This window comes from Oryx dammah, unplaced genomic scaffold (genome assembly GCF_014754425.2).
Source record: "Oryx dammah isolate SB20612 unplaced genomic scaffold, SCBI_Odam_1.1 HiC_scaffold_23, whole genome shotgun sequence".
NCBI lineage: Eukaryota > Metazoa > Chordata > Mammalia > Artiodactyla > Bovidae > Oryx > Oryx dammah.
Window position 1 is genome coordinate 39,448,749 of NW_024070207.1, and position 25,788 is coordinate 39,474,536.

A 25,788-nucleotide genomic window follows, 5' to 3' on the forward strand; every position below is an offset into this window, starting at 1 on the left:
ATTTCTGGAAAAATTTCTCCCTTTACTCTTCAAGATTTCCTAGTTATGAGCATTTCTTCATATGAACTCTAGAATCAACCCATCTAGGTGGAAAAAAAAAACACCAACACTTTGTGGTATTCTTTTTGGGATCATGTTAGATTTATACAACTTAGAAAGATAGGAAATGTTTATGATGTTAATACTACAATTTCAATTTGTTCAGGTCTAGTTTTGTGTTTCCCTGGATTGTTTTATTTTCCCTTATAAAGGTTTTGGGACTTTAAGTTTAAACCTAGGTGTTTTTTTTCCTGATATACTTTTCTTAATTGAAGCATAATTACTATACAATATTGTGTTGGTTTCTGCCATATATCAACGTGAATCAGCCACAGGTATACATATGCCCCTTCCCTCTTGAACTTCCTGCCCACCCCTCTAAAACCTAGAGTTTTAAAATTTTTTGCTATTGTAAATGGACTCTTCATTATATATTCTAACTGGTGCTTGTATGCATGTGTATCTATGATTTGTTACCTTGGTGTGGGGTAGTGTTTCCTATGATTCAAAATCCAGAAGTCATAACAGATTCATAAATGCAACTAACCCAGAATAAGTTTTGCATGGTAATGACACCATAAGCAAAGTCAAAGAAAAATGATAAACTGAAAGGAAATATTTGCAACTCATATCACAAACAGCTCCTACAAGCCAATAAGGAAAAAAAACCACCCACTCACCAGAAAGCAGGTGATGGCAAACCAAAAAGGTAAATAAATAGCTCTATGAAAAGATGGTCAATCTCACTTTTAAGTTAATAAAAATTAATAAGAATGAGGATACTCTTTAACTACTGATATAGAAAGTTCTTCCGGGATATAGCATTAAGTGGAAAAATAGCTGGGTGCAGCATAGTATTGGGTTGGCCAAAAAGTTTATTTGGGTTTTTCTGTAATAGCTTATGGAAAACCTGAACGACCTTTTTGGCCAACCCAATATATAGCCCATGTTACCATTTATATATAAAGCACTAAAATAAGAATCTGTATTTGGAGAAACAAAGTATATTTAAACTAATAAAAGTGGTCACTTGTACAGGGCTGAGTGGATAGGCAATGGGGTGGGCAGGGATGGTGAGCAGAGAGTTTTCACTGTATACCTTTTTAGTTTTTTATTTTTGAAGCATGTAACTGTTACCTATTCCAAAATTTTAATAACAAATTAACTCCCTTGGTAAATTAAAAAACTTAAGACATTTTAGCCCACATATTTCACTTCTCATTTTTGCTTATTTAACTCAGAGAAACAGGAGACACCTTTAGGAAACAGGGCTTCCCCAATAGCTCAAGCAGTAAAGAATCTGCCTGCCAATGCAGGAGACACAAGAGACCTGGGTTTGATCCCTGGGTTGGGAAAATCCCCTGGAGAAGGAAATGGCTACCCACTCCAGTATTCTTGCCTGGAGAATCCCATGGATAGACAAGTCTGGTAGGCTATAGTCTATAGAGTTGCAAACAATTGAACACAGAGGCAAAAATTTTGAATTCCTCAGAGACATACCCAAACAAAATGTGTAAATCAATGTGAAACTTCAGGTCTCCATTTTCTTTTATTTTTTAAAGTAATTTCTGTTCTTTACAATGTGTGATCACACGCACACAGGCGTGCACGTGCGCCTGCACTCACACACATACACACGATTTGAGATGGACAAAGAAACAAGGATAACCTTCAAACACAGACTTCCCTGGTGGCTCAGATGGTAAAGCGTCTGCCTACAATGCGGGAGACCTGGGTTCAATCCCTGGGTTGGGAAGATCCCCTGGAGAAGGAAAATGGTAACCCACTCCAGTATTCTTGCCTGGGAGATCCCATGGACAGAGGAGCCTGGCAAGCTACAGTCCATGGGGAAGCAAAGAGTCAGACACAACTGAGCGACTTCACTTCAAACACAAGGGTAATTTTTTTTTTTACAAAGTTCAAAATAGATTACATTTATGTGCTTTTTAGTCATTACACAATGTACAGACATGATCCATTTAATCATTTATGCTCCCCAAATGGTTAAACAATGAAGATTTTCTATGAAAAAGTATACATAAAAGCTTTGACTTTAAAAGCAAAGTACTGTTTCTTGCAAAAACCAACATCAGGCATATATCTTGTGTTTATCCTTGAGAATACTACAGTAGCAGTGCATAAATTCATTCTGTAAAAAGATCTGGAACATGATTTTCAAGAGACTCAATGCATTGTGCTCTCAGGTAAAAATCCTAAGTCAAAAGATCAATTACTACAACACTAACAGTTAAAACTGCATATATATGTTAGAGATCAGAAGAGGCTATAAAGAAATGTAAATAGTTGTGCTTTAGGGGACTTTTTTGGTAAAGTTGTTTTAATAATAAATACAAACTTATAAATACAACTTAAAAAATGTCTCAGTGACTGGTATAAAATAGACAGATATCAAGGATTTTTTGTTGATACTTGGCTTAGAGTTTAAAGGTGAAAAATCATCTCCACATAAACCACCCGACATTGGTAGCCCCAATCTGGGCTAGTACCTTACAGTCAGGCAGAGGGCCATGGAGAAAAGACAAGTGATTTTCCTCCCATTACCATAATGCATTATCCAGAGGTAAAGCTAGGGTGTACCAAGTAACTAAACAAATGTCTACCTTCCTTTAGAATTCTTAGACCAAATAGAATGGTCACCCTACTTCTTGGTGGCTGGACCACAACCTATTCTGCAGTTCATCAAATGAATTAAATATGTCTTCTGTGAGAGACTAAGATAAGCATGATCCCTCAGTACTTTATGCTTTTTATTACTCTCTACATATTAACTGTAAAACTCGTATTTTAGAAACACCATGGCAACTTTTTATAATGATAGAGGACAAGGCATAGTTTACATAGGAACATTGATGTTCGTACCTAGGAAGTAAATGTACTTTTTAATTTTAGGCTGGTCAGTTTGCTCTTGTAGGCCTTTAACTTTGAAGGACACATGACTGCAACAATCAAAGTGAATTAGAAAAAGGATGAGAAAATAACAAATGTCTTAATTAAGTCTTTTGCATGGGTGGCTGAGATGTAAAAAGACTTTCTTCAATTTCCTAAGTGTCACTCAGAAGCCTCCTTGCTATCTGTAACATAATGTGCTGGAGTCCTTGGAATAAAATTAGAGAGTAATTTAAAATATATATTATACATTTGAAATGATTGCAAATCATTCAATAGTTTGTAGCATGTTAATGGGGTGAAATAGAGAGAAAAGGCAGTCCACATTCATATTTTCAAGATAAATGTACTTCAGAAGTCAACTGAACTCCTTGTTCATGTTCTAAATATAGCCATTGTGATAAGACCTGAAAGAAAAAATTGGAGCACAGTTAAAGACATGCATTTTACAAAATCTTTACAGCACAAAGCCAGGCACTCTACCAAGAACTCAAAATAAATTTGAATTTTGATACTATACAGATACTATAACGGAAGATATCCAATATATAGTATTGGCAGTCATTGGATAGATTTAAATAAATCACTAATGTCTGGCCATAGCTAATTTTTTAACCATTAAATATATCCATTTTCCAGTCACATCAGCTATAATAATAGCAGACATGGCAGTTTAAAGTGTCAGTAAATGCAGCCAACTTTATCAACAGAACAATGTTAAGCCTATTTGTATTCCAGTGTCCTAGAGCCACAAAGAGACAAAAGCATAGTATTTCTGCTTAGCTTGTTTCTTTGAAAGAGACTCCATACATAGGAATTTTAATAATATAAGAATATACTTGGTCCTAAATGGTTCTTAAAAGGTGAGTGATAAAGTACATAGAAGGAAAATAATCACATAGGACTTCGGGCAAAGATGCCCCAAAAGGTTAAGCTGAAGTAAGCCTAAAAGATGAACAGGAAAGACAGAAAACAGTAAGATGGGCAGGCATTTCAGGTGAATGAATGGCAAGAACAAGGGCATGGAAGTAGGACGGGTTCCAGATGAGCTTCAGGAGATCAATAGGGCTCTAACCAAGGATTTACATAGGGAAGCAGCTAGACAAGATTAACTCAGAGAGGACTCAGAGCATAGAGAGTCTTCAGTGTCAAACTATGGAGTTATACTTCATTCTATGGCTTATGGGCAATCATTGAAGGTTGTTGAGTAGAGAGTGGTGGTGGTGAAACCAACCCAGAATTGAAATCAACCTGACAGTAATGTGATGGATGATTTTGGTTGAGGGGGAAATAACGGGGATAAAAGGGGGAGGAGTAGGAAGAGAAGGGACACAGAAGTCAGGGAGACAACTCAGAAGACAATTTTGAAGTTTAAAAAAAGTGAGCACACCAAGGAACTGAAAAGATTGGCATCTCAGAAGAGGTGAGAGGAGACAATGAGGAAAGAGTCATGCATCACCAGAATCCTAATCTTTGACACATGGTAGGTATTGAATAAATGTTTGCTCAGTTGAACTAATTAGCTGTAAGATTTCAAGCCAGGATGACTGAAAGAAATGATTCAATAGCAGCCAAGGGAACTAGTTTAAAGAGAAAGGATCACAATATTAAACAAGGCTGCCTTGTTCATCTTTATCACTGTATGTGCTCTGTGTGTTTCCCTAAGGTCAATTCCTAGAAGTGGAAATGCTGTATAATGGAATGTATGCAGTTCACATTTTATACATGTTTTGCATGCATGCTAAGTCACTTCAGTTGTATCTGATTTTTTGCGACCCCATGGACTGTAGCCTGCCAGGCTCCGCTGTCCATGGGATTTCCCAGGCAAGAATACTGGAGTGGGTGACCATTTCCTTCTCCAGGGGATTTTCCAGACCCAGGGATGAACCTGTGTCTCTTGTGTCTCCTGCATGGGCAGGCAGGTTCTTTACCACTAGCACCACCTGGGAATCCCATACAGTTGTAAATCAGCAAAAGGACAATAATGGAATAAATTCAGTATTTGGTACTAGATAAATAAGTTCAAAAGAACCAAATGTAAGCCAACAATTAAATCTTAAAATACATTTTACGTCAACATGCTTCTGAAGCAATTTTTTTTGTTTTTCTTAAAAAAATAATCAAGCCACCATCATCACCCCATATACACATACACCACCACTACCATCTCCAGGCCATAAAAATTGCCTACATAAGGAAGGGCAATATAGGGGTAGAGGACTAGGAAGTACAAACTGTTGGGTATGAGGCTCAAGGATGTATTGTATAACACAAGGAATGTAGTCAATATTTGTAATAACTGTAAGTGGAAAGTAATCTTTAAAATTGTGTTAAAATTTTAAAAAATTAAAAAGAATCCATTATAATCAATAGACCTTAGGCGAGCCATTTAAAGATTCTGGGCCTTGATTCATGTTAGGAATGCTTGGTTTAGGTTTAATATTGAAGTGAAGTGAAGTCGCTCAGTCGTGTCCGACTCTTTGTGACCCCATAGACTGTAGCCTACCAGGCTCCTCTGTCCATGGGATTTTCCAGGCAATAGAACTGGAGTGGATTGCCATTTCTTGCTCCAGCAGATCTTCCCGACCCAGGGATCGAACCTGGGTCTCCCACATTGTAGACAGATGCTTTTACCGTCTGAGCCACCAGGGAAGGTTTAACATCAGTGTTTCTATAACTTGCATGTTTCTACAATGTATAGTTTAAGTGTTTAGGATACAATTTAGTCCAGAATAGATTTTTGTAAAGAAATAATGGGATAAATAAAGGAATAATGCATTATTCTTTTCAAGAAAAAAAAAAACTGCCTATGCTATGCCCCAATGCATCTTTAAAACACTTACCTAAGATATAAGCAGCCACTAATTTTTGATTCACACTTAAGTGGAGGTAGAGAGGCACCAGCGATTCCACATCCCCCAGCGTGGGAAGCATCAGAGCTGTAATACACACCACTGCCAGGAAGACAGTCAGTAAACTAGGTCCTGAGGAGACAGTTCTGTTTTCTGTAAAAAGACAAGAATCCCTGAGATTCTTTCTAAAAACAACTTAGATAAAAGTTCATTCATATAGACTGGCCACCACTCACCAGGATTCTGGTTTTGTCTAACTTCTCTGATACTTTCTCCATCATTCCCATCTCATGGGACCTTATCTGTTAGACTTATCTAGAAGCCCATTACAGGATGGAATGTTCTAGTGGCCATCATCCTTTCCCCACCACCCCACTGGAATTTGTAGAAAGTGTTTGAGCATGTATCATCTGTGTATGTTTACAAATTATAGGCATAAGTACTGTACTATTATATTTAATATAAAATATGCAAATAGAATTTTAATAGAATGGGCTAAAAACAGATAGAAATTGAAGTTCTAGCATTGTCTTCCTGTACCCCTCATGCACTACTTGTGTGTACTCCACCTTGGAGCCCACTGCAGTAGAGCTACACTACCTTCTGGGAGTATCTTTGGTAGACCTTGAGACAGGTTTGGTCCTAATAACTGCAGCATCCTGCTACCATTTTGGAAAATGTTAAGGCAGCAGACAAGGTTCAACTTTAATGTTATTAAAACTGCCTATGAAAATTCTTGCCCTCCACTCTACCTGCATTTATAATATAGAAGAAAACAGCAGAGACAATATCCAACAAACAGTCTGCTAAATGAAATAACTCAGTCACAAAAGGATAAATACTACACGATTCCATTTGTATGAGAAATCTAAAATAGACAAACTCATAGAATCAGAGAGTAGAATGTTGGCTGCCAGGGGCCAGGCTGCTAATCAATGAGCATAAAAATCTCAGTTATGCAAGATGAGTAAGTTCTAGAGATCTGCTGTACAGCATTGTACCTACAGTCCACAATACTATATTGTACACAAAAAGTAGTCAAAACAGTAAATATGTTGTGTTCTTACTATAATAATATAAAATTTAAAAACATTTATTATCAGGTCTGCCCTTCTACAGATCTGGCTGTACAGAACTATATAGTATTCATACCCATATTTTTAAGAAACCCACCAGCATTTTCTGTCTTACAGCTTTTCCCACTACCTTTCTTTTCATTAAAAGAAATAGCCAACAGCAACACAATCTTTGTGTTTTATTCATGAAAAACACTGTTTATTTTATTATTAGATGCAGCTTTTCTAAATTATTAATACCTTAGCTGTGTGTGAAGCTTAATTGAGCCTCACCAAAGCCAGATAGCTGAAAATAAAAAGTTTAGTGATTATTGCTGAGATGAAACAATAGCATAAATGCCTAAAAACAAGTCTGTCTTTTGCTAATGAATATAGTACTTTTTGTACTTGTTGCAAAGGTAAGCTTTCAAGGCAAATATTTCTGACAACTACACTGCTCAATGTAAACCCACAGTAAAGATAAATTCAAGGAATTTTTACTGTTTAGTGAAATTTCAAAAACATTCACATAGATGCTTGACATTTTTCAAAGTGGTGAGTTTTTCTGATACTACAGGGTTGTAAAAATTTTACAGATACAGAAAAAAATAAGAGTTCTTCTGTAATCCCATCCTCTTAAGAGATAACACTGTTAATAGCTTGGTATATAGATCCTTTCAGATTTTATAAGTGCCCATATAAACATGTAAAATGATTTTTTACTTAAATGAGACCATATTATACATACTGTTCTTAAATTTTTCCTCTCACTTGGAAAAATATTTGAATCTCTTTTTATGTCAATATAGGACCATCTACCATTCTATTGTGTTGTTGTTTAGTCACTAAGTTGTGTCCAATTCTTTGCAACCCGATGGACTGAAGTCCGCCAGGCTCCTCTGAAGATGGGATTTCCCAGGCAAGAATACTGGAATGGATTGCCATTTCCTTTTCCACAGGATCTTCCCCACACTGAGCCACCAGGGAAGCCCATTCTATTAAATCCTTGTAAATGTCTGCATGACATTCCATCTTTTGAATATTTGTAATTTAATCAATCCCCAATTTATAGACTTTTAGGTCATTTTCAGTTCTTTATTATTATAATCAGTAATGAAGTAGTTTTCTTAAGCCAAAGAGCACTAGCTCAAACCTGGCATCAGACATAGCAGTTTTTTAGTAATATAATTAAGATAAACCCACTAAGATTCAGATGAATCCTTTTAAAACACCTTTTTAATGGCCTGGGCTTTGGTATTTTGTGAAAGTATGCTTTGTGGGTTTCTCTTCAATTTCTGTTAAATGAAATATATATATATATACACACATATAATTATACATACATATATATACATATAATTATATTTATGCTCATAGACAAGGTCTAGAAAGTAACATGGAACACATAAAGGCAGATTTGTTAAGTGTGTGGGATTATAGGTATTGTTTCGTTCCTTTAATTTGTTACTAAGATGTCTTTTATACAATACATAAACTTGAGAAGAATTTCTCATTTTTACTGCCTTTCACTACATTTTAAGATCCAAATATCTTGAGATATAGCCTCTAACCATTTTTCCAGCAAAACTCAAAGAGAGAACCTCACAATATTGTTGTGCCTATAACATACCTAAAACAGCTAAAGACACGCAAAAATAATGACTCCCATAAAACAATCGCAATTTCTTTCAACATTTTGATTCAGAGAAACATAATGAAAAACCTAGAATTCCATATACTGGAAACCACACATAATTTACTATTAATTTAATAAACAATAGAAGCTAAAAATATCACTCTGTGAGCCTAGATTGAATAAGTTACTGTTACACTCTATTACTTTACTCAATTTCCTGCCATGTTATTAGAAGCATTGGGGTAACTACCCACAAATGGGGCTTGCTGGTCGAGACTGTGGGGAGTGAGGAGCTCTACTGTGGTATTGCCCTTGCTCTACAAAGTAGCAGGAGCCTTGGAAACTTTGTAAGATAAAAACAATCTAACAGACTACCAGGTGAGAAGTCCAGCCTTTCTACTGAGGCCCATGCACATATTTCCTGTATAACTACTCTGTGCCGGGCACTGTGCTAGGCGCCAAGGACATAATGATGAATCAGACAAATAAGGTGCCTGCCTTCTTGAGCTTCCTAACAAGGATGGCTTAGAGAGGTGTTTTTCCCTCCCAAAACAGAGACTACCATGTACTATGCCAATATCACCTATTCTATTCATCTACTTACTCCAATTTTACATTAGAACAATTCTGTAATGTACCTGAGATACAAAGTTTTGTTATAAACATAAAATAAGAATAAAATGTTCAATTAATACACATTTGTATTTTAGGATTATTTTCACTTGAATTCTAACAAATTTAAAAATAAAAGAAAAAAATATGTAATACACTAAACCCTCTTGGGCATCACACAGTCTGTTAAACACAAAAGTGATCTCCAATGACCACTTTATTTTAAACTACAAAATTAACACCCAAAACCAAACACTCAGATGGCCTTTCTTCTTCTATAGGAGGCATTTTTAAAAGAGGAATCTTGCATTTCACATCTATTTTAAGTCAACTTCACAGTACTGATTGGACATCAAAGTGTCCATTTGACGTCATCAAATGTCATCAAAGTGACATTTGACAGAGATTCTCTTTCAGCTTCAAAACATGAAAAACTAGTTCTGTCAGTTAATAACAGTTGCTGAGAAGAAAACAATCTACTAACTACTACCTAATTCCTTGTCTTGGTATCACCAGTGAACCTGGGCACTCCCTGCATGGAATGAGAAGACACTTGCCTCCAGCGAATGCCTGTCTTGTCAAAATAAACATTCTAAGATGAACAAACTGATAGGGATTTATGAAGTAATGTAATGACAAGTATATGGTTTTTATTTCCTTATATATAGTGTTGCGATTTCAAGAACAGGTGCTATCACATTCATATATCACGATCAAAAAGTCACTATGCTTTTCTATGGAAAGGTTTTTCTTCCTCCCTTTATAATAGGGTTGAAGGGAGATAATGAGATCAAAGGATGGGGGAACGATGTCCAAAGAGTTGAATATGAGGATAGTGTCGATGTTGAAAGAATATATCATAACACTCCTGAATATCTAAGCTGAAAGGAAATGAGGAATGGAGAGGGATTCAATTAACAGCCCACAGGGAAAGGGGATATTATAATCTACTTAGTTTAATTAACTTCAACTTTAATGAGTTTTTTTTCCCAAAATAATATGAAAAGTGCACTAAACTTGGCCTACTGCCAAGCACAATTTCTCTCCTTCGAATTAATTCAGTGAGAAAGGATATAGGAAAGTCACAGAAACAAAAGTACAGAATTGCCAAATTGTGCTAGCATTGTAAAGTACAGTGCCTACAGTCTCAAGTTTTATAGACTGAAAAGCTCTGGCAATGACTGCCCCTGCCTTACAGCCCTGTCTAATGGAGTTATTTTCTCCCCTAAAAGGCCAGCTCGAGGTCTCTTGTTCAATTCTAGGTACCTGATCTCTACATTCATTTTTGAAGTACTCAACTAGGTTTAGAGTGGCAGGTTATTGTTCTAGTAATTATTCTTTGCTCCCTGATTCATTTAAAGTAAGAAACATGTAAGACCTCAAAAGGACTTTAAAAACAACCCAAAGTAAAACAAAACAAAACAAAACACCAACACAACGCAAAGTACCTGGTTGAAACGACTGCTCAAAAAATAAACTTTCAGTTAAATGTTCTTTTATTCTTTTTTCCTCCTCTTCTTTTTGTTGTTCTTTTGCGGACGGGAGAAGAGTAGCCACAACCTCTTTCCTTCCTAAAGCCTTCCTCTGGCTTTGCTCGGAAACTTGGAGACGGAATTTGTCTATTACGCCATAGTGACAGGATCGGACATCTCTATGACGAATTACACTGAAACATTGACAACGAACAAATGCAGTTTAGGTTGCAAACAGAATTCAGCAAGAGATTTCATACATATTTACTGAGTGTAACTAAATACTCAAATACAGAAACTTTTTTTTTTTTAGAAACTTGTTAATGATGTTTTTTTTAAAAAAAAATCACAGTATAACCCCAAAAGAAACGGGTAATTCTTAAATATTTGATGAATAGGAGTCTAAAATAAAAGGACAGGTAAAGGAAATTCCTTTTCACAATGACATTTTTTCCTGGATATCTCTGTGTAGCAATATTCACTAAAGGGGATATATATGAAATTGTTTCTTCCCCACAAAAGTCTCAAAAATTCCTATTGCCACTTATTTATTGTTCAAATAACAAAATAACAAACCTCACCCTAGACTTCAATTAAAATTGAAGTCAATGCACAAAGGCAAAAATAAGCAATCGAATAAGTAGGTAATCTAGTAAGACCAATGCAACAGAAGGCTAACAATACATTTCTGTATTTCTCTGAAAAGAGTATAAAGCAGTGTACTTTTTTAGGAAAGTTATCTTCAGTGCCATTCATTTTTACTTTATTCTTAATAGAGAACACAAAACAATTAGGTCAAAGGTAACACATTTATGGGGCAAGATACTATATTTCTTTGGAATAGTCCTTATCATCTACACAATGAAAATCAAAGAAATATGCAAAAAAATATCATCAAAGATACATCATTTTATGGCTCTGAGATGATGAAAATATATGCCAGAGAAAGAACTGCTGCTGCTTATTCTCATGGAAGATTTAAAGCAATACAGTTTACTTGGTAGCTTAAATTAAGGGCTGGTCATTAGATCCATCTGGTCACCTCTAGTTTTAAAGTGAAAGTTAAATATGAACAGCTTGAACAAACAATCATTTATCTGACACTTTAAGACCAAATTATCTGGAAGAGCTCAGCTAACCTTTTCCAGATGAGTAGTTTTACACTTGCTTCCTGTTTGTATAGACTAACTTTCAGTTTTATTACTGAATCATTTCAGATGAACTTATATTACTATTTTTCTCAGAGTGTAGCATTATTAGTCCCTCAATTGTCACTATAATAGCAAGGTGTTCCAAAGAAGGCTAAATTCCCTATTACAGCTAGAGAAATGTACAGGATTAAGTTAGAACTTTAATTCCATAAATCTCTCTGCTATGACTAAGAGCACAACCATGAGGAAATGTTCATGGAAATATTAACAGACACCTTGGCTCCAACATAATGAATTATTATGTGGCCAACCTGTTTAGAAGAATTTCTTAGAAACTTCTTAGAAAGAATGTTGACAGACAAACTCTCACCAAAAATTCAAAATGTAATGAGTGCCAAGGTGGAGCAGCTTTAAGAAAAGATCTTTTGCAAGTTAAACACATAAATATCAACACACTGAAAACATGTTACCAGGAAGTGATTTTGACTTACATATCCATACAACACTGAGGCTTTACTGCACCTGCAGCGTCAACGACAACATACTTATTTGGAGTAGTACACAAAACTGAAAGAAAAAGTCACAATAACCATTAGTGATTTTTAAAAAATTAGTTTCTATAAGTCAAAAATTAGTAGGGAGTAGTTCAACCCATACAACAGACCTAGGAGACTCACCTTTGAACTTCAAGGCAAACTCATAGGGATTATAGAGTGTCAACACTTGCTTATGTGTTGACTGGTCATCTGCATAAAATATTAGCTCTGTGGGAAACACAAAGACAGGAAGATTTCCTTCCACTAACTCTGGCTGTCTTTTTTGTTGATGCATTGGCACTAAATCCCCCTCGCTGAGGCGTCGGTTTTTACAGTCTCAAATCTATTTGGGGTTTTTCTTAAAAATCAGTTAAAAACTCCAAAGCATTTTGGCAATCTGGAAAGAGAAGAGAGAAAGCAAGCTGAGTGATAACTGTTTTTCATGAGCTAGCTCTGACTAGCATGGTTAGCATACATTAAAACAGTCCCCAAATCATTTAAACATCCCTTTGACTTTTCCTCTTGGCTTACTTCTACAGGTTCTACTAAACTCTGCAAAGAAACTTACACATGCTCCTTTCACATTCGGGATATCAACCTATGATAAGTTACTTACAAACTTGAATACAGGAATAAAGAAGGCTTCCTATTTAATCACCCTCAAAGAGGTGCGACCACAGGGTTGTCAGTATTTTAAAACCTTAGATTAAAAAAAAAAAAGAATACATTTTGTTATAACATTTATGTGAGCCAATCAGAATTCTTAAAGAAGAAAAAAAAATAAAGTAAGTTTCCATGATTTACAGGGGAAAAACAAAAGACTCACTTTTTTAACACTCATTATTCAGTTGCTAAGTCATGTTTGACTCTTGGTGACCCCATGAACTATATAGCATGCGAGGCTTCCCTGTCACTGTCTCCTGGAGTTTGCTCAAATTCATGTCCATTGAGTCAGTGATGCCATCCAACCATCTCATTCTCTTGTCACCTACTTCTCCTGCCCTCAATCTTTCCCAGAATCAGGGTCTTTTCCAGTGAGTCGGCTCTTTGAATCAGGTAGCCAAAACATTGGAGCTTCATCATCAGTCCTTCCAATGAATATTCAAGGTTGATTTCCTTTAGGATCGACTGGTTTGATCTCCTTGCTGTCCAAGGGACTCTCAAAAGTCTTCTCCAGCACCACAATTTGAAAGCATCAATTCTTCGTTGCTCAGCCTTCTTTATGGGCCAACTCTCACATCCATACAAGACTACTGGAAAAACCATAGCTTTGACTATATGAACCTTTGTCAGCAAAGTGATTTCTCTGCCTTTTAATACATTGTCTAGGTTTTTCATAGTTTTTCTTCCAATGAGCAAGCTCTTTTAGTTTCGTGGCTGGAGTCACTGTCTGCAGTGATTTTAGAGCCCAAAAATATAAAATCTGCCACTGCTTCCACTTTTTCTCCATCTATTTGGCATGAAGTGATGGGACCGGATGCCATGATCTTAATTTTTTGAATGTTGAGCTTTAAGCCAGCTTTTCCCTCTCCTCTTTCACCTTCATCAAGGGGCTTTTTAGTTCCTCTTCCCTTTCTGCCATAAGGGTGGTGTCATCTGCATATCTGAGGCTGCTGATCTTTCTCCTGGCAATCTTGATTCCAGCTTGTGCTTCTTCCAGGCCAGCGTTTCTCATGATGTACTCTGCATATATATTAAATAAGCAGGGTGACAATATACAGCCTTGCCGTACTCCTTTCCCAATTTTGAACCAGTCTATTGTTCCATGTCTGGTTCTAACTGTTGCTTCTTGTTGTGCATACAGGTTTCTCAGGAGACAGGTAAAGTGGTCTGGTATTCCCATCTCTTTAAGAATTTTCCACAGTTTATTGTGATCCACACAAAGGCTTTAGCATAGTCAATGAAGCAGAAGTAGATGTATTTCTGGAATTCTCTTGTTTTTTTTCTATGATCCAACAGATGGCAATTTGATCTCTGGTTCCTCTACCTTTTCTAAATCCAGTTTGTACATCTGGAAGTTCTCAGTTCACAAACTGGAGAAAAGTTAATACCAAAGAAGTTCTAGCATTATTGCAGATGTTCTAGGCCCCATATTAGATTTCCCAACCTGGGGATCCAGCAAAGGGACTGGAACTCTCCAGGGAATCTGACTTTGGAGGTCAGTGGGATTTGATTACAGAGCTTCCACAGGACTTGGGGAAACAGACTCTTGGAGGGCACAAACAAACCTTGTGCACACAGGCTGCAGGGGAGGAGCAATGACCACACGAGAGACTGAGCCAGACATGTCCGTGAGTGTTTGAAAGTCTCCTGCCGAGGAGTGGGTTGGCAGTGGCCTATCGCAAGGACAGGGGCACTGGCAGCAGCAGTCCTGGGAGGCACATGTTGGCATAAGTCCTCTGGAGGTCGCCTCTAGCCCTACCACAGAGCCTGTAGACTCCAGAACTGGGCCTTCCCAGGTCAAACAACAGAGAGGGAGCACAGCCCCACCTATCAGCAGACAATTGGATTAAAGATTTTTTGAGCGTTGGCTCTGCCCACCAAAGCAAGACCCAGTTTTCCCCATAGCTAGTGGCTCAGAGGTTAAAGCGTCTGCCTGGAATGCGGGAGACCCGGGTTCAATCCCTGGGTTGGGAAGATTCCCCTGGAGAAGGAAATGGCAACCCACTCCAGTACTCTTGCCTGGAGGATCCCATGGAGGGAGGAGCCTGGTGGGCTACAGTCCATGGGGTCGCAAAGAGTCAGACACGACTGAGCGACAAACTACTACTACTAGTCCCTCCCATCAGGAAGCTTCCACAAGCCTCTCATCCTCATCCACCAGAGGGCAGACAAAGGAGTCAAGAACTACAATCCCACAGCCTCCAGAGCAAAAACCACAATCACAGAAAGTTAACCAAAATGATCACATGGATCACAGCCTTGTATAACTCAATGAAGCTATGAGGCATGCTGCGCAGGGCCACCCAAGAAGGACAGGTCATGGTGTAGAGTTCTGACAAAATGTGGTCCACTGGAGAAGAGAATGGTAAGCCACTCCAGTATTCTTGCCTCAAGAACCCCATGAACAGCATGAAAAGGCAAAAAAAAAAAAAATCATCATTACAACAATGCTTTAGTTAGTGCCTCTGGCAGCATGGTTGGGACAGTTCTCTTAATCATTTTTCTATTGAAACCCACAAACAAAAATGTCTTGAAAAGAAGGTGAATATCCAAACTTACTGAGTTTTCTATGAAAATTCAAGTCAGTAAGCAAGCCTTGGCATGCAAGTGGCACCATGCCTCCCCTCCTACATCAGTACACAAGCTTTGTGAGAGCTATTTTCTTCCAACTTCAGAGACCTTTTTGGATTCCTCTGGGCCTCTTGAATATGTTCCAGAAAGTTGTAGCTGGCAGAAGTCTGCCTGTCTGATAAGTAATGTTTCTGCATTTATTTCCTAATCTAATTTTGATCAACATTCTTATTTAGTTAGCACCCCAAATATGGCTTTGTAAAATAAAATGTGAAAGCAAAAACATACAATCACAGAAAATGTCTGAGTTTCACCCTGTAGATCACAGCTTTAGAATAGGACACAAACCATTTAATACTTTGCACTCAGGTTCTCATACACTCAAAGAGAAATATTAACAAATGATTACATTGTTTGGTTTCTACCAGCTATCAGGGCTGTGATTCTGACTGGGGCTTTGTCCACTTTTATCAAATAGGATACTGTATAATCATGTATGCACATTTTTATTCTTTTTTCCCAGCTGAACATTGTTGTTGTTCAGTCGCTAACTCATGTCTGACTCTCCGTGACCCCATGGGCTGTCCTTCACCATCTCCCAGACCTGGCTCAAACTCATGTCCATTGGGTTGGTGATCCCATGCAACCATCTCATCCTCTGTCGCCCCTGTCTCCTCCTGCCCTCAATCTTTTAGGTGAGGAACTATGTCAAGACCTGCACAGAGATACAAAAATGAATAATGCACTGGCCTTGCTCTCCGGAGACTCTAGTCTAACTGAAGAGACAAAACAAATATTTAAGCTACTTTTATTATAACGCATGCTGCTGTATATAAAGTGCTAGGGAATTAGAAGGCTGCCTGGATAATTCTACCTGCAAGAGAGGCCAGGAGATAATATTTGGGGTGGCCCTTAAAGCAAAGAAAGGCTTCTGTGTTGGGGGGAGTAAGCAGGGAAGGCATTCATTCCTGGGGATCAGCATAAGCAAAGACACAAGAATGTGAAAGTAAGGAAGAAGCTTGGTAAGGTCAGCATCCACAGGCTGCTCCAGACCCCACTTTCTATCTGTACACTTACAGCATGCCTATAGCTCATATGTGTTAGGTTGTTGTTACTGTTTTGACTAAGCTCAAAGCACTCGACATTTTTATTAATATTTTACATCTGTTTAATTTACAACAGATTACAAACTTATTAATTATATATACCGAATGAATTGATATATGTAAAGCCTTTAGCACTTGCTATAGGCAAGGTGCTACTCTAAGTATTCGTTGCTATTACTAAATTAGGAAAAGACCAGACAGATTAAAAAAATGCCAGAAGGCCTCTCTTTGTCCAGTATTCTTTCCACTATACCAAACTAACTGTCCATTTCAATAGAAGAAAACTAAAGTTTTCTGAAAAGCATCTAATAAAATTATTTTACTTCTGAGTTTTTATTTGCCATGAATTTCATTCCTTTGTTAAGAGCTATAGACATTTCTATTTGGATAATGTACTCCTGGAAGTTTGGGATACTTTTTTGAACAGAAAATGATAAGCTCTACAATTACTTTCTTAATAAGCTTAGCTATCAAGAATAAAACAACCAAATTTGGCATCACTAAATAATATTCAACATCTTACTCTAAAATTCAAGGTGAGAATTTAGCTTATGATAAAAGGTAGCATCTCTAATTTGTGGAACATAGTTCAGTCAAATGATAAAATCAGGTATCCACCTAGAAAAAAAAGTTGACTTTATGCCTCACTCCTTATAAAATTCCAAAATTTAACTGTAATAAATCCCAAATGGAACAAAGCTTTAAATGTATTTTTAAAAAACATAAAAGCACTAGAAACCATGGGAAATCTGTTTTTTATATAATCTTAGGCTCTCTAACAACCAGAAACCAAAAAATAATAAATTCAACTATACAAAAATTTTTTAAGTTCTGCATGGCAAATAAATTTTATAAGTAAAGCTGAAAGAACATTTTCAATTCATAGCACAGGCAGTGTGTAATTCCCCTACTATATATAGAGGACCCACAAATCATTAAAAAAAGATAATATAAAAATGAGCAAACACTGTAATATTTCATAGAAAAGGACATACAAATTAAAAGTATGTGTAACTTCACTCACAAGAGAAATACAAACTAAATCTATACCAAAATACATGTTTTTACCTGTTAAATTGGCAAAAATAAAAATGTTTGACAGTACATGGTGGGAACAATCAGGCATGTTCTTACATTGCTTGCAAGGATATAAATATAAATTGGCACATCCACTATACCTGCTAAAATTAAATGTACATAACCCTCAGATCTAGAGATTCTACTTCTAGGAATGTGTTGGGCATAAATATTCCGAAGTATTCCCCTTGTGTGAAATCCTGTATGAGAAAGGTATGAGGGATTTTTTTTTGGGGGGGGGTGGTTTTTCTTGCAGCACTGAGTATTAATAAAGTAATTTATGTGAGGCACATAGAATGAAGCTTGGCATGCAAGAAGGGCTAGTTGTTGCAACAGCAAAAGACTGGAACAGCCCAACTGGTCATTAATAAGAGAGTCATTAAATTAAGTATGATACAGTCATTTGTTGGGATACCAGCTATCTATCAAGAAGAAAGGGGAAGCTCTTTGGCAGGGTGCAATGGAGACTGTAGGGTATGCTACTATTGGTGTAGAAAGGGGAGATAAAAGACTATGTAAACCTATTTTCTTGGATATGGGTAAAATATCTTTGGAAGGACAGCCAGGGCTGCCCCTGGAAAGACAAACTGAATGGCTGAGGACAGGGGTGAGAGGGAGTTTTCTCTGAATACTGTTTTATATCTTTTGAATTCTGAACCACATGAAGACCTAATTTAAAAGTAAAAAAAAAAAAGCTGAATCAAACAATAACTCTACTAGAGGCTAATTTGAGAAAGGTGCCAGTTTTGAAACATAAGGAATTTAGAAACCATGTGTGAAAAATCTGTTAACTGCTCTTTCCAATTTATGATCTTTTAATAACATTGAAAACCTTAACCTATGGGTTAAATAGAATTATTTTAATTATTTAAGATATGTTAATATGCAACAGAAACTCAACACAATGAGAAAAAGTAAGATTTATTTAAGATGACTTGCAAACCTAGGAAAATGTAAAACTTTGTCCCAAAGGAATATGAGGCGGTTTATAAATCTGACTGAGAAGTCAAAATTAAACACATAGAACAAGTGCTAAACTCTTGTTTCTAACCTCAAGAAGTTAGTTGGCACAGGTCAGAGTAGATTATTAACTTTAAATGATGGCTTAGTAGAAATTCTTATTTTTGAATTTTGAAACTTTCTCTTTATGAGTTAAATATTTTCTCATGTATCATGAATAGGCTGTCTGACCCCTGGTCACCATTTTCAGCAGTTTACTATTTCTTTTCAGATTTCTGTTGCCATTTTTCACTTATCTTGGCTAAGATATAAATCTCCTCCCAAACTCCAACCAGTGGAGATTAGGGAGGAATTAGCACCAGGTCACCAGTGCAATATTATAGACTCTGCCAACAAACACGATGGAGTGTGACACCTGCCTTTAATTAATGGTTTTCCGGAGACTAACACTTTTTTTTTTTACTCTAGTCAACATTGCAAAATGATAAAATGTAAAAATTCTGGGGACAGATTATACATTAAGCTGGTGAAACCTCATGGCAAATCAGTTAATAAGGTTGCTTTCCGAAAGTCAAGTACACACAGAGTCAAAGAATGTCAGCTCCTAACCCTTCTCATTTTACCAATAAGAAAAGCAGGCCCAGAGTGGTTAAGGGTCTTACCCAAGGTTGCACAGCATATTGGTGGCAGAACTCTGGTTTTCAGACTCACACTTCCCTATACAATAATCACCTCCTCTGTGTCTCAGTTCAAAAATCTTGCTTCCCTGATGCTGATGGCCATTCATGCCCTCATCTCTAGAAAATTCCCCTGCTTTTCCATAAAAGAAGAATTCTCAAAGGATGACCCAAAATTCAAGTCTTGATGCATGTGTTTCCTTTTCAGTTTTATCAAGGAAAAAAACACAAACAGAGAGACAATTTCACTTACTAAGTTGCACATACTTTCTTTTCCTGATTGTGAAAGCAGAACTATGGCTGTCAGTAACCAAAGTTTGAGCTTCCTTTGTGGCTCAGATGGTAAAGAAACTGCTTGTAATGTGGGAGACCTGGGTTCAGTCTCTGGGTTGGGAAGATCCCCTGGAAGAGGCCATGGCAATCCACTCCACTATTCTTGCCTGGAGAATCCCCATGGACAGAGGAGCCTGGCGGGCTACAGTCATGGGGTCTAAGTTGGATATGATTGAGCAACTAAGCACAGCACAACCAAACTTTACCTTATTCTTCCTCTCTGGACACCAAAATTGTACACATTCTTCAAAGCCTACTTCAAATGTCCCCTCTTTGTTGACTTCATCTACTGCTCTAATCTACAAGGATCTCAGTAATTTTATTGCATTATTTTTTTAATGTACTTATTGCATAGAGTGAATAATTTGACATTTGTTTTATGTGGAGTAATTATGACTCTCCAGATTTCAGGCATAATGCTATATTGTTTTTCTCTGGGGTTGTGTTTGTTTTGTTTTGCTGTTTTGTTTTTTACATCTGAAGACTAGAGATCAGTGTTAGGCATTAGAAGATACTGAACTCAGCAGTTAACCTACAGGTGTCCACTAATAACTGGCTCCTCCATCAGCTCCCTTTCCCCACAGCTGAACACCTTTTATCCGCAAAAGACAGGCAACTGATCCCAATTAGAGGAACAGTAAATCTATGGTGGCTACTTGCCATGGACTGGGGTAAGAGAAGAACGGAGGCCATCAGCACTCCCAGCTGCCTCTCCCCTCCTCATCATCCCTGCCTCCTTCCTCCATGCCCAACTAGGCCAGCAGGGTTTAGAAATCTGAGGCTCTAATATACCCCCAACCTTACAGAAAGACAATACCACTCAGAGCTCCTGGTACCGGAAACTGCCTCATCCTTTTCCTCTGTATCCAAAGCACAGAAATGCAAACATGAATGAAATTTGAAAGAAAACCTTATGTGTGCACACCACCTTGTGACCAGTTTGCAAACTACTCTCCCTCTTAAAAAAAAAAGAGAGAGCGAGCCTCAACACACTGAAATTAGCACCTATACTTTCTACCCTCAGTTCTGGGAGGAGACCAATACTCCAAAGTGTGACCATTTTCTGTTCCTCTCACTTAGGATGGACCAGAGGAAGGGGAAGACAAGGCTCTGAGATACACAGGGACGTTTGCCCTCCCTACCACCTACCCTTTTTGCAAGGGATAGGAAGCTGCAAGAAAAATGAAAAAAGTAATTCTTGGGGATTCTTGTATCAAACTGGTTCAAAGCTTGAAACAGTTAAGCATGATTTGAAATACAGGCTGCCCCAGAAACTAGTGACCCATCTGCGTGGCTACAGTGCACCACTACTTACTACCTGTCCCTGGTTCTTGTGTTTACTGATTAGGGCACCCAGCTCCACCTTCAGGCCAGTTCCCTTTTATCTGGGCATAGGGGCTATCTCTTTCTTCCATACATGGTGCAGTCTCTGCCAATGGCCAACTAAATAGTATATAGTGAAGAGCAATACGTTCTTTTGCTTTACTCTCACTGGTATTAAAACCTCTCTTTCCTTCCCATTTCATAAAGTCAGCTTTCCTCATCTCTGAGCTTCTAGTATTATCTGTTAGGCTTTTTAATGGCTGGCCTGTTCCTAAAATTGACTCACAAGCAATGTTCTAATGTTCACGCTATATTAGATGGTTCACTGCTCAATATTAGACAATTTTGTTTTTATAAACTTTCTAGTTTTTTTGTATAATTTGATATCTTACAAGATTGACTGCTATAAATGATATGTATTGCTAGGCTATTATATATTTAAGATGTAAAAGTTAAGCAGTGTACGTTTTAAGGTTTAAAAGAAATAAGGATGGGGAATTCCCTGGTGGTCCAGTGATGAGGCCTCTGTGCAGGGGGCATGGGTTTGATCTCTTGTCAGGGAACTAAGATCCTGCATGCTGTGTGGCATGGCCAATAAATAAATAAATAAAAGAAATAAGGATGCCCTCCAATAATGTCTTTCTAAAAACATCTCTTTCTAACTAGTTATTTGCAACCTTTGTTTTACAAAATCCCAATATGTCTTCAGTTATTTCAAGATGTATGTACAATTCTCAAAGTCCATATTAATTAACTATGTGAAATACACATGTTGCTATGTAGAGCACTCTCAGAAGTTTGAGGATCACAAATTATTTCAACAAACATTTACTGAGCACTTATTATACACCAGGCACTGTGCTAAGGAATACGGAGAAAAGATGAAATCATGGTCTCAGCCCTCCAAAAACTCAGTCTAGTACGAAAAATGGATATACATAGTAATTAGGATATGATGTGAGAAGAATTAAAATGCTGATAGATACAAAATGCTCTGGGATCATAAAGAAAGTGACAGTCTGCCTTAAATAGGGGTTTGCAGTAGGAGTGGAGGGAGATGGGGGTGAACTCCAAGGAAGAGTATTTGTGGAGGCATGAAAGGGACTCTTAAAATGAGCTTTAGCATTGCCTATGGTTAAAAAATAGCATGTGTGGGGGAGCAGCAAAAGAGAAGGCTGGAAAGGTAAGCTGGAGGCAGATGGTGTAAATCTTCTAAGTCAAGTTTGAGAGGTTTAGACTTGATTCTAGACGCCAGCATTTCTCAAAATGTGGTACCAGACCAGCAGCAGCAGCTTCACCTAGGAACTTGCTAGAAATGCAAGTACTTGGGTCCCACCTTAGACCTATTGAATCAGAAATTCTGGGGTTGGGGCCCAGCTCTTTGGTTTTAATAAGCCCTCCAAATGATTCTGAAGCACACAATGCTTTGAGAACCACTGCTGCAGGCCAAGGGAACCTTGGAAGGATTTAGAACAGGGAACTGACTGGATATGATCAGAAGTAGGAGACTGGTTGCCACTCACCACTCAAGCACAGGGCTTGACTCCAAAGTAGCTACCATAAAAAAAAAATTAAATGAATGTGGCATGGAGAGGTGAGGGGCTACACTAAGGCAGGAGTAATGAAGAAACAGATTTTAGAGATGTTTTTCAGGCGGCTCAAGTTGAATCAGGTGACTAGGATATATCCATACAAGTGTGACCAAAATGGTTTTTATATAAAAAGCAAGCTATAATCTTGTCCACTGTATCAATTACTGAGTGTTTCAAGAAGTGAGCCACACAGACTCTAGAAAAAAGGGGAGGTCAAGAGCAATTCCTATGTGTTCCCACAGGGTCAAGAGCAAAGGGTGCCCTGGCATGTACATGAATCTTCTGATCTGCTTGGCCGTTCTACATCTCCCTTTAAGTTAATAAACTGGTATTCATATTAACATAGAAATCTTTTGTGAGTTTGGTTAGTATGAATCAATCCCTGAGACTGACTGATAGTTTCTGAATGTGCTGGCAAAATGGAATTTTGAAAACCTGATACTTGTTCTGATGATCTAATCAAGGTACTGCCAAGGTGAAAACCTGCTATAGCCTTTTTATTCTAATTTCATCACTGATCGCATAGCCCATTTAATTCAGGTAGAAGCTGGAATGAGTAAAAGAATCAGACTTTGTACTATGCCCTGAAGGTCAAGAAAGTCAGGTGGAACTGTTATTTCTAATTTTGGAGGCAGGATTTAGCTGAAGCAATCTTCAATTTCCTGACAGAGAGGAGGGAGAGAAAGGTACAAGTCAACCTACATGGTTAACTTACCTAATTACCTAATGAGAATTTTGCAGAATGCACTTCCTATTTCTATTAGGACTCCAGGTACTTCTTGTTATGTACTGTATGTTCCTTTTAGTTGATACCAACATCTTGGCTTATTTAACCAGCTTATTTTATCCAAGAATAGTGCCCAATCAAAAACTGCACTATTTTGTGGAATTTGGGCGCTATAAGGGGCTCTGGGAATTAAAACAAAACTTTCACATTACAGATGAAGAAATGGAGGGCCTCAAAGAATAAATCACTTAATCTATTTATTGTAGGGCAAGGTTCTCCAGAATGCTACAAAGTGGCAAAACAAGATTCAGAACACTAATAATCTGTTTCAGACAAGATTTAAAATTTCTCTTTCATTTTAAACTTTTTAAAATCAGAAAAAATAATGAATTACTTTACTGAGCTATTAGAGACATGGGAAGCTTTTCTTGCAGTTTCTTGTTTTCTGCTTTTCAGAAATTGGAGTTAAGTGTAAAAGATCCATGAGAAAAAAAAATTGAAAGCAAAAAATTTAGGAAGAAAATGTGCAAGAACAATTTAAGGGGAGAAACATGCATTATGTTATAAGCTATTTGTTCTATTTTCTATCTTTGCCTATAACATGGTAACTTTGTACTGAATACTGTCCATTACATTTAAATATATTTTATAAATAAAAAGAATTCAAGAATTTCAAAGATCCTGGTATGTGAGTAAACGTCTTATTCTGAGAGTTCTAGAAATGCTTCAGAAACTAGCTTAATCTTGAATCCTGTTTGGATAAGAAGACGTGAACAACTTGAAAGGAACATTTGGCCTTGTTTCCTGTTTTCCAAACTTCCCACTGCTTTATAAGCAAATATACGTGTAATCTAAAAGCTGGTGTCCATCCCCTATTCAATATCCTGTATGTGATATTTTCTCCGCAGAGATTTCCCAGCACTTAGAGGAAACAAGTGGACAAGAATTTCATCATCAAGAATATATTATTCCCGTGTGTGCCCTGCCTGAAGAAGTAGATTTTCCCCTTCTGTCTGGAATTCACATTAACACAATACATTCTGAAAGTACACTACTGTTTTTTAGGCAAGATCCAAAGGACCCAATTTTTCAGGTTTCTGTCCTCTTTAGCGCCCTCAAAGATTAAAAAAAAAAATCCGGACTTTTTTCCCCCAAGTTAGGTCTGCTCGATTCTACTGGGACAGAAATGCTACTTCAGTCCAGAGAGGAGAGATGTCAGCTACTTTATCCAGGGGGGACACCACAGAGCATTGACGAAGGGTTGGAAGGCTGAGCAGGGAGATCAAACGGTCCATCTTAGGACTTCAGCTCCACCAGGTTGGGGCCCTGCCTTTCCAGCCCTCGTCCGCACACCGGCCGGCTCCATGTGAAACCGGTCATGTGAGCCTGTTTACAGCCGAGCAGCTGGTGCAACCATCAGGATTCGTGCGGAGGTCCAGGAAAGGAAAAGATACAGGCCACGTACCCCTTACCACCCCCCCCATTATTGATATTTCAAGAAGGCGTTTCCTGTCACTCCCAGCCTCTCCGCCCCACTTTCATCGCCCTCCAGCGATCCCGGGACTCCTCGCTCCAGCCCAGCCGATTTCCTTCCAATTGCTCGCCGCGGGGACGGACTGGGCTGGGAGGAAGGGCGAGGACGATGACAGCCCGAAGAAGGTGTCGACCTCCCTCCCCTAGCCCTCCTCGAAACATCCGCTAAAGAGTTGTCCCTGGAGTCTCATCCCCGGGGCAACCGAACTCTGTCTGGCAGGCACCGGGAGGATCCCGAGCCAGCTGCCTCCGCCCGGGCAAAAGCGAAACACACACAAGCCGGCCTGACCCTGGGGCGGAGATCCGCGATCGGCGAGGCAATTGACAGTCAGAGATGGGGCAGCAAAGACTCCATCTGCCTTCCCCCCACCTCCCACCCGCGTCCCGGAGCCGCGGAGCCCGGCTGTCAGTCACAGAGCCAAGCTCCGGGTTTGGGTACGGCTCATTCTTTCCGCCGGGTCTCTCGGCAACGTAACTTCCACGTCTTCCCGAAGTCGGAGAAAGTGGGTGACGGGACGGTGGGGGACTCTCACCTCGGCAACATCGGCTCCTCGGAAAGCAGCTGCGATTGCTCCCTCCGGTCCTTTGTCAGCATCTCTAGGCTGCACTGCCTGCTGGGATACCGGAGGACTCAAATACCACCTCTCTCCGCCCTCGAGGATGAGCTGCAATTGCGGGGTGGGTGGGAAGAAGGAGAAGAGGTGGAGTCGGGGGCGGGGCCGGATCCAGGGGCGGGGCTTCCTTGCTTGCCACCTGGTCTCTGGGTTTCTCCCTGCTCTCTCTGACCTGCCCCACCTCTCTTTCCTGCTACCCCTTGAGGAGAATGTGAACTCTTACAGAAGACAGTCTCTCGTTGCACTTGTTAGGCAGTGATCCTTGACTTATTCCCCTACACACACACACACACACTGAGGACAGAAGCTAGTTAATTCTACCTCTGAGGCGTCTTATTAACCACCTCTTTCT

The 25,788-nt window shown here is 38.5% G+C and overlaps 1 protein-coding gene across 1 annotated transcript; it reads right to left on the reverse strand.

Moving 5' to 3' along the window:
- Window positions 1-1,569: 1,569 nt before the first annotated feature.
- On the reverse strand, window positions 1,570-25,515 carry MOSPD1 (motile sperm domain containing 1). The gene is made up of 6 exons (XM_040266201.1): window positions 25,356-25,515; window positions 12,402-12,657; window positions 12,216-12,291; window positions 10,550-10,767; window positions 5,790-5,951; window positions 1,570-3,353 (listed from the first exon to the last, which is right to left on the reverse strand). The coding sequence occupies exons 2-6, from the start codon at window positions 12,553-12,555 to the stop codon at window positions 3,322-3,324; spliced, it is 642 nt and encodes a 213-aa protein (XP_040122135.1). The 5' UTR covers window positions 12,556-12,657; window positions 25,356-25,515; the 3' UTR covers window positions 1,570-3,321.
- Between the last annotated feature and the right edge of the window lie 273 nt (window positions 25,516-25,788).

Bases quoted from the DNA above. Each gene is read 5' to 3' on its own strand.
- MOSPD1 (XM_040266201.1), bottom strand. From the start codon at position 12,555: ATGCATCAACAAAAAAGACAGCCAGAGTTAGTGGAAGGAAATCTTCCT. The intron at 5,952-10,549 runs GTACTTTGCGTT...GTCTTTTTACAG, and splicing joins TGAGCAGTCGTTTCAACCAG to AAAACAGAACTGTCTCCTCA. The intron at 3,354-5,789 runs GTAAGTGTTTTA...TTTTTCTTTCAG, and splicing joins AGTGGCTGCTTATATCTTAG to GTCTTATCACAATGGCTATA.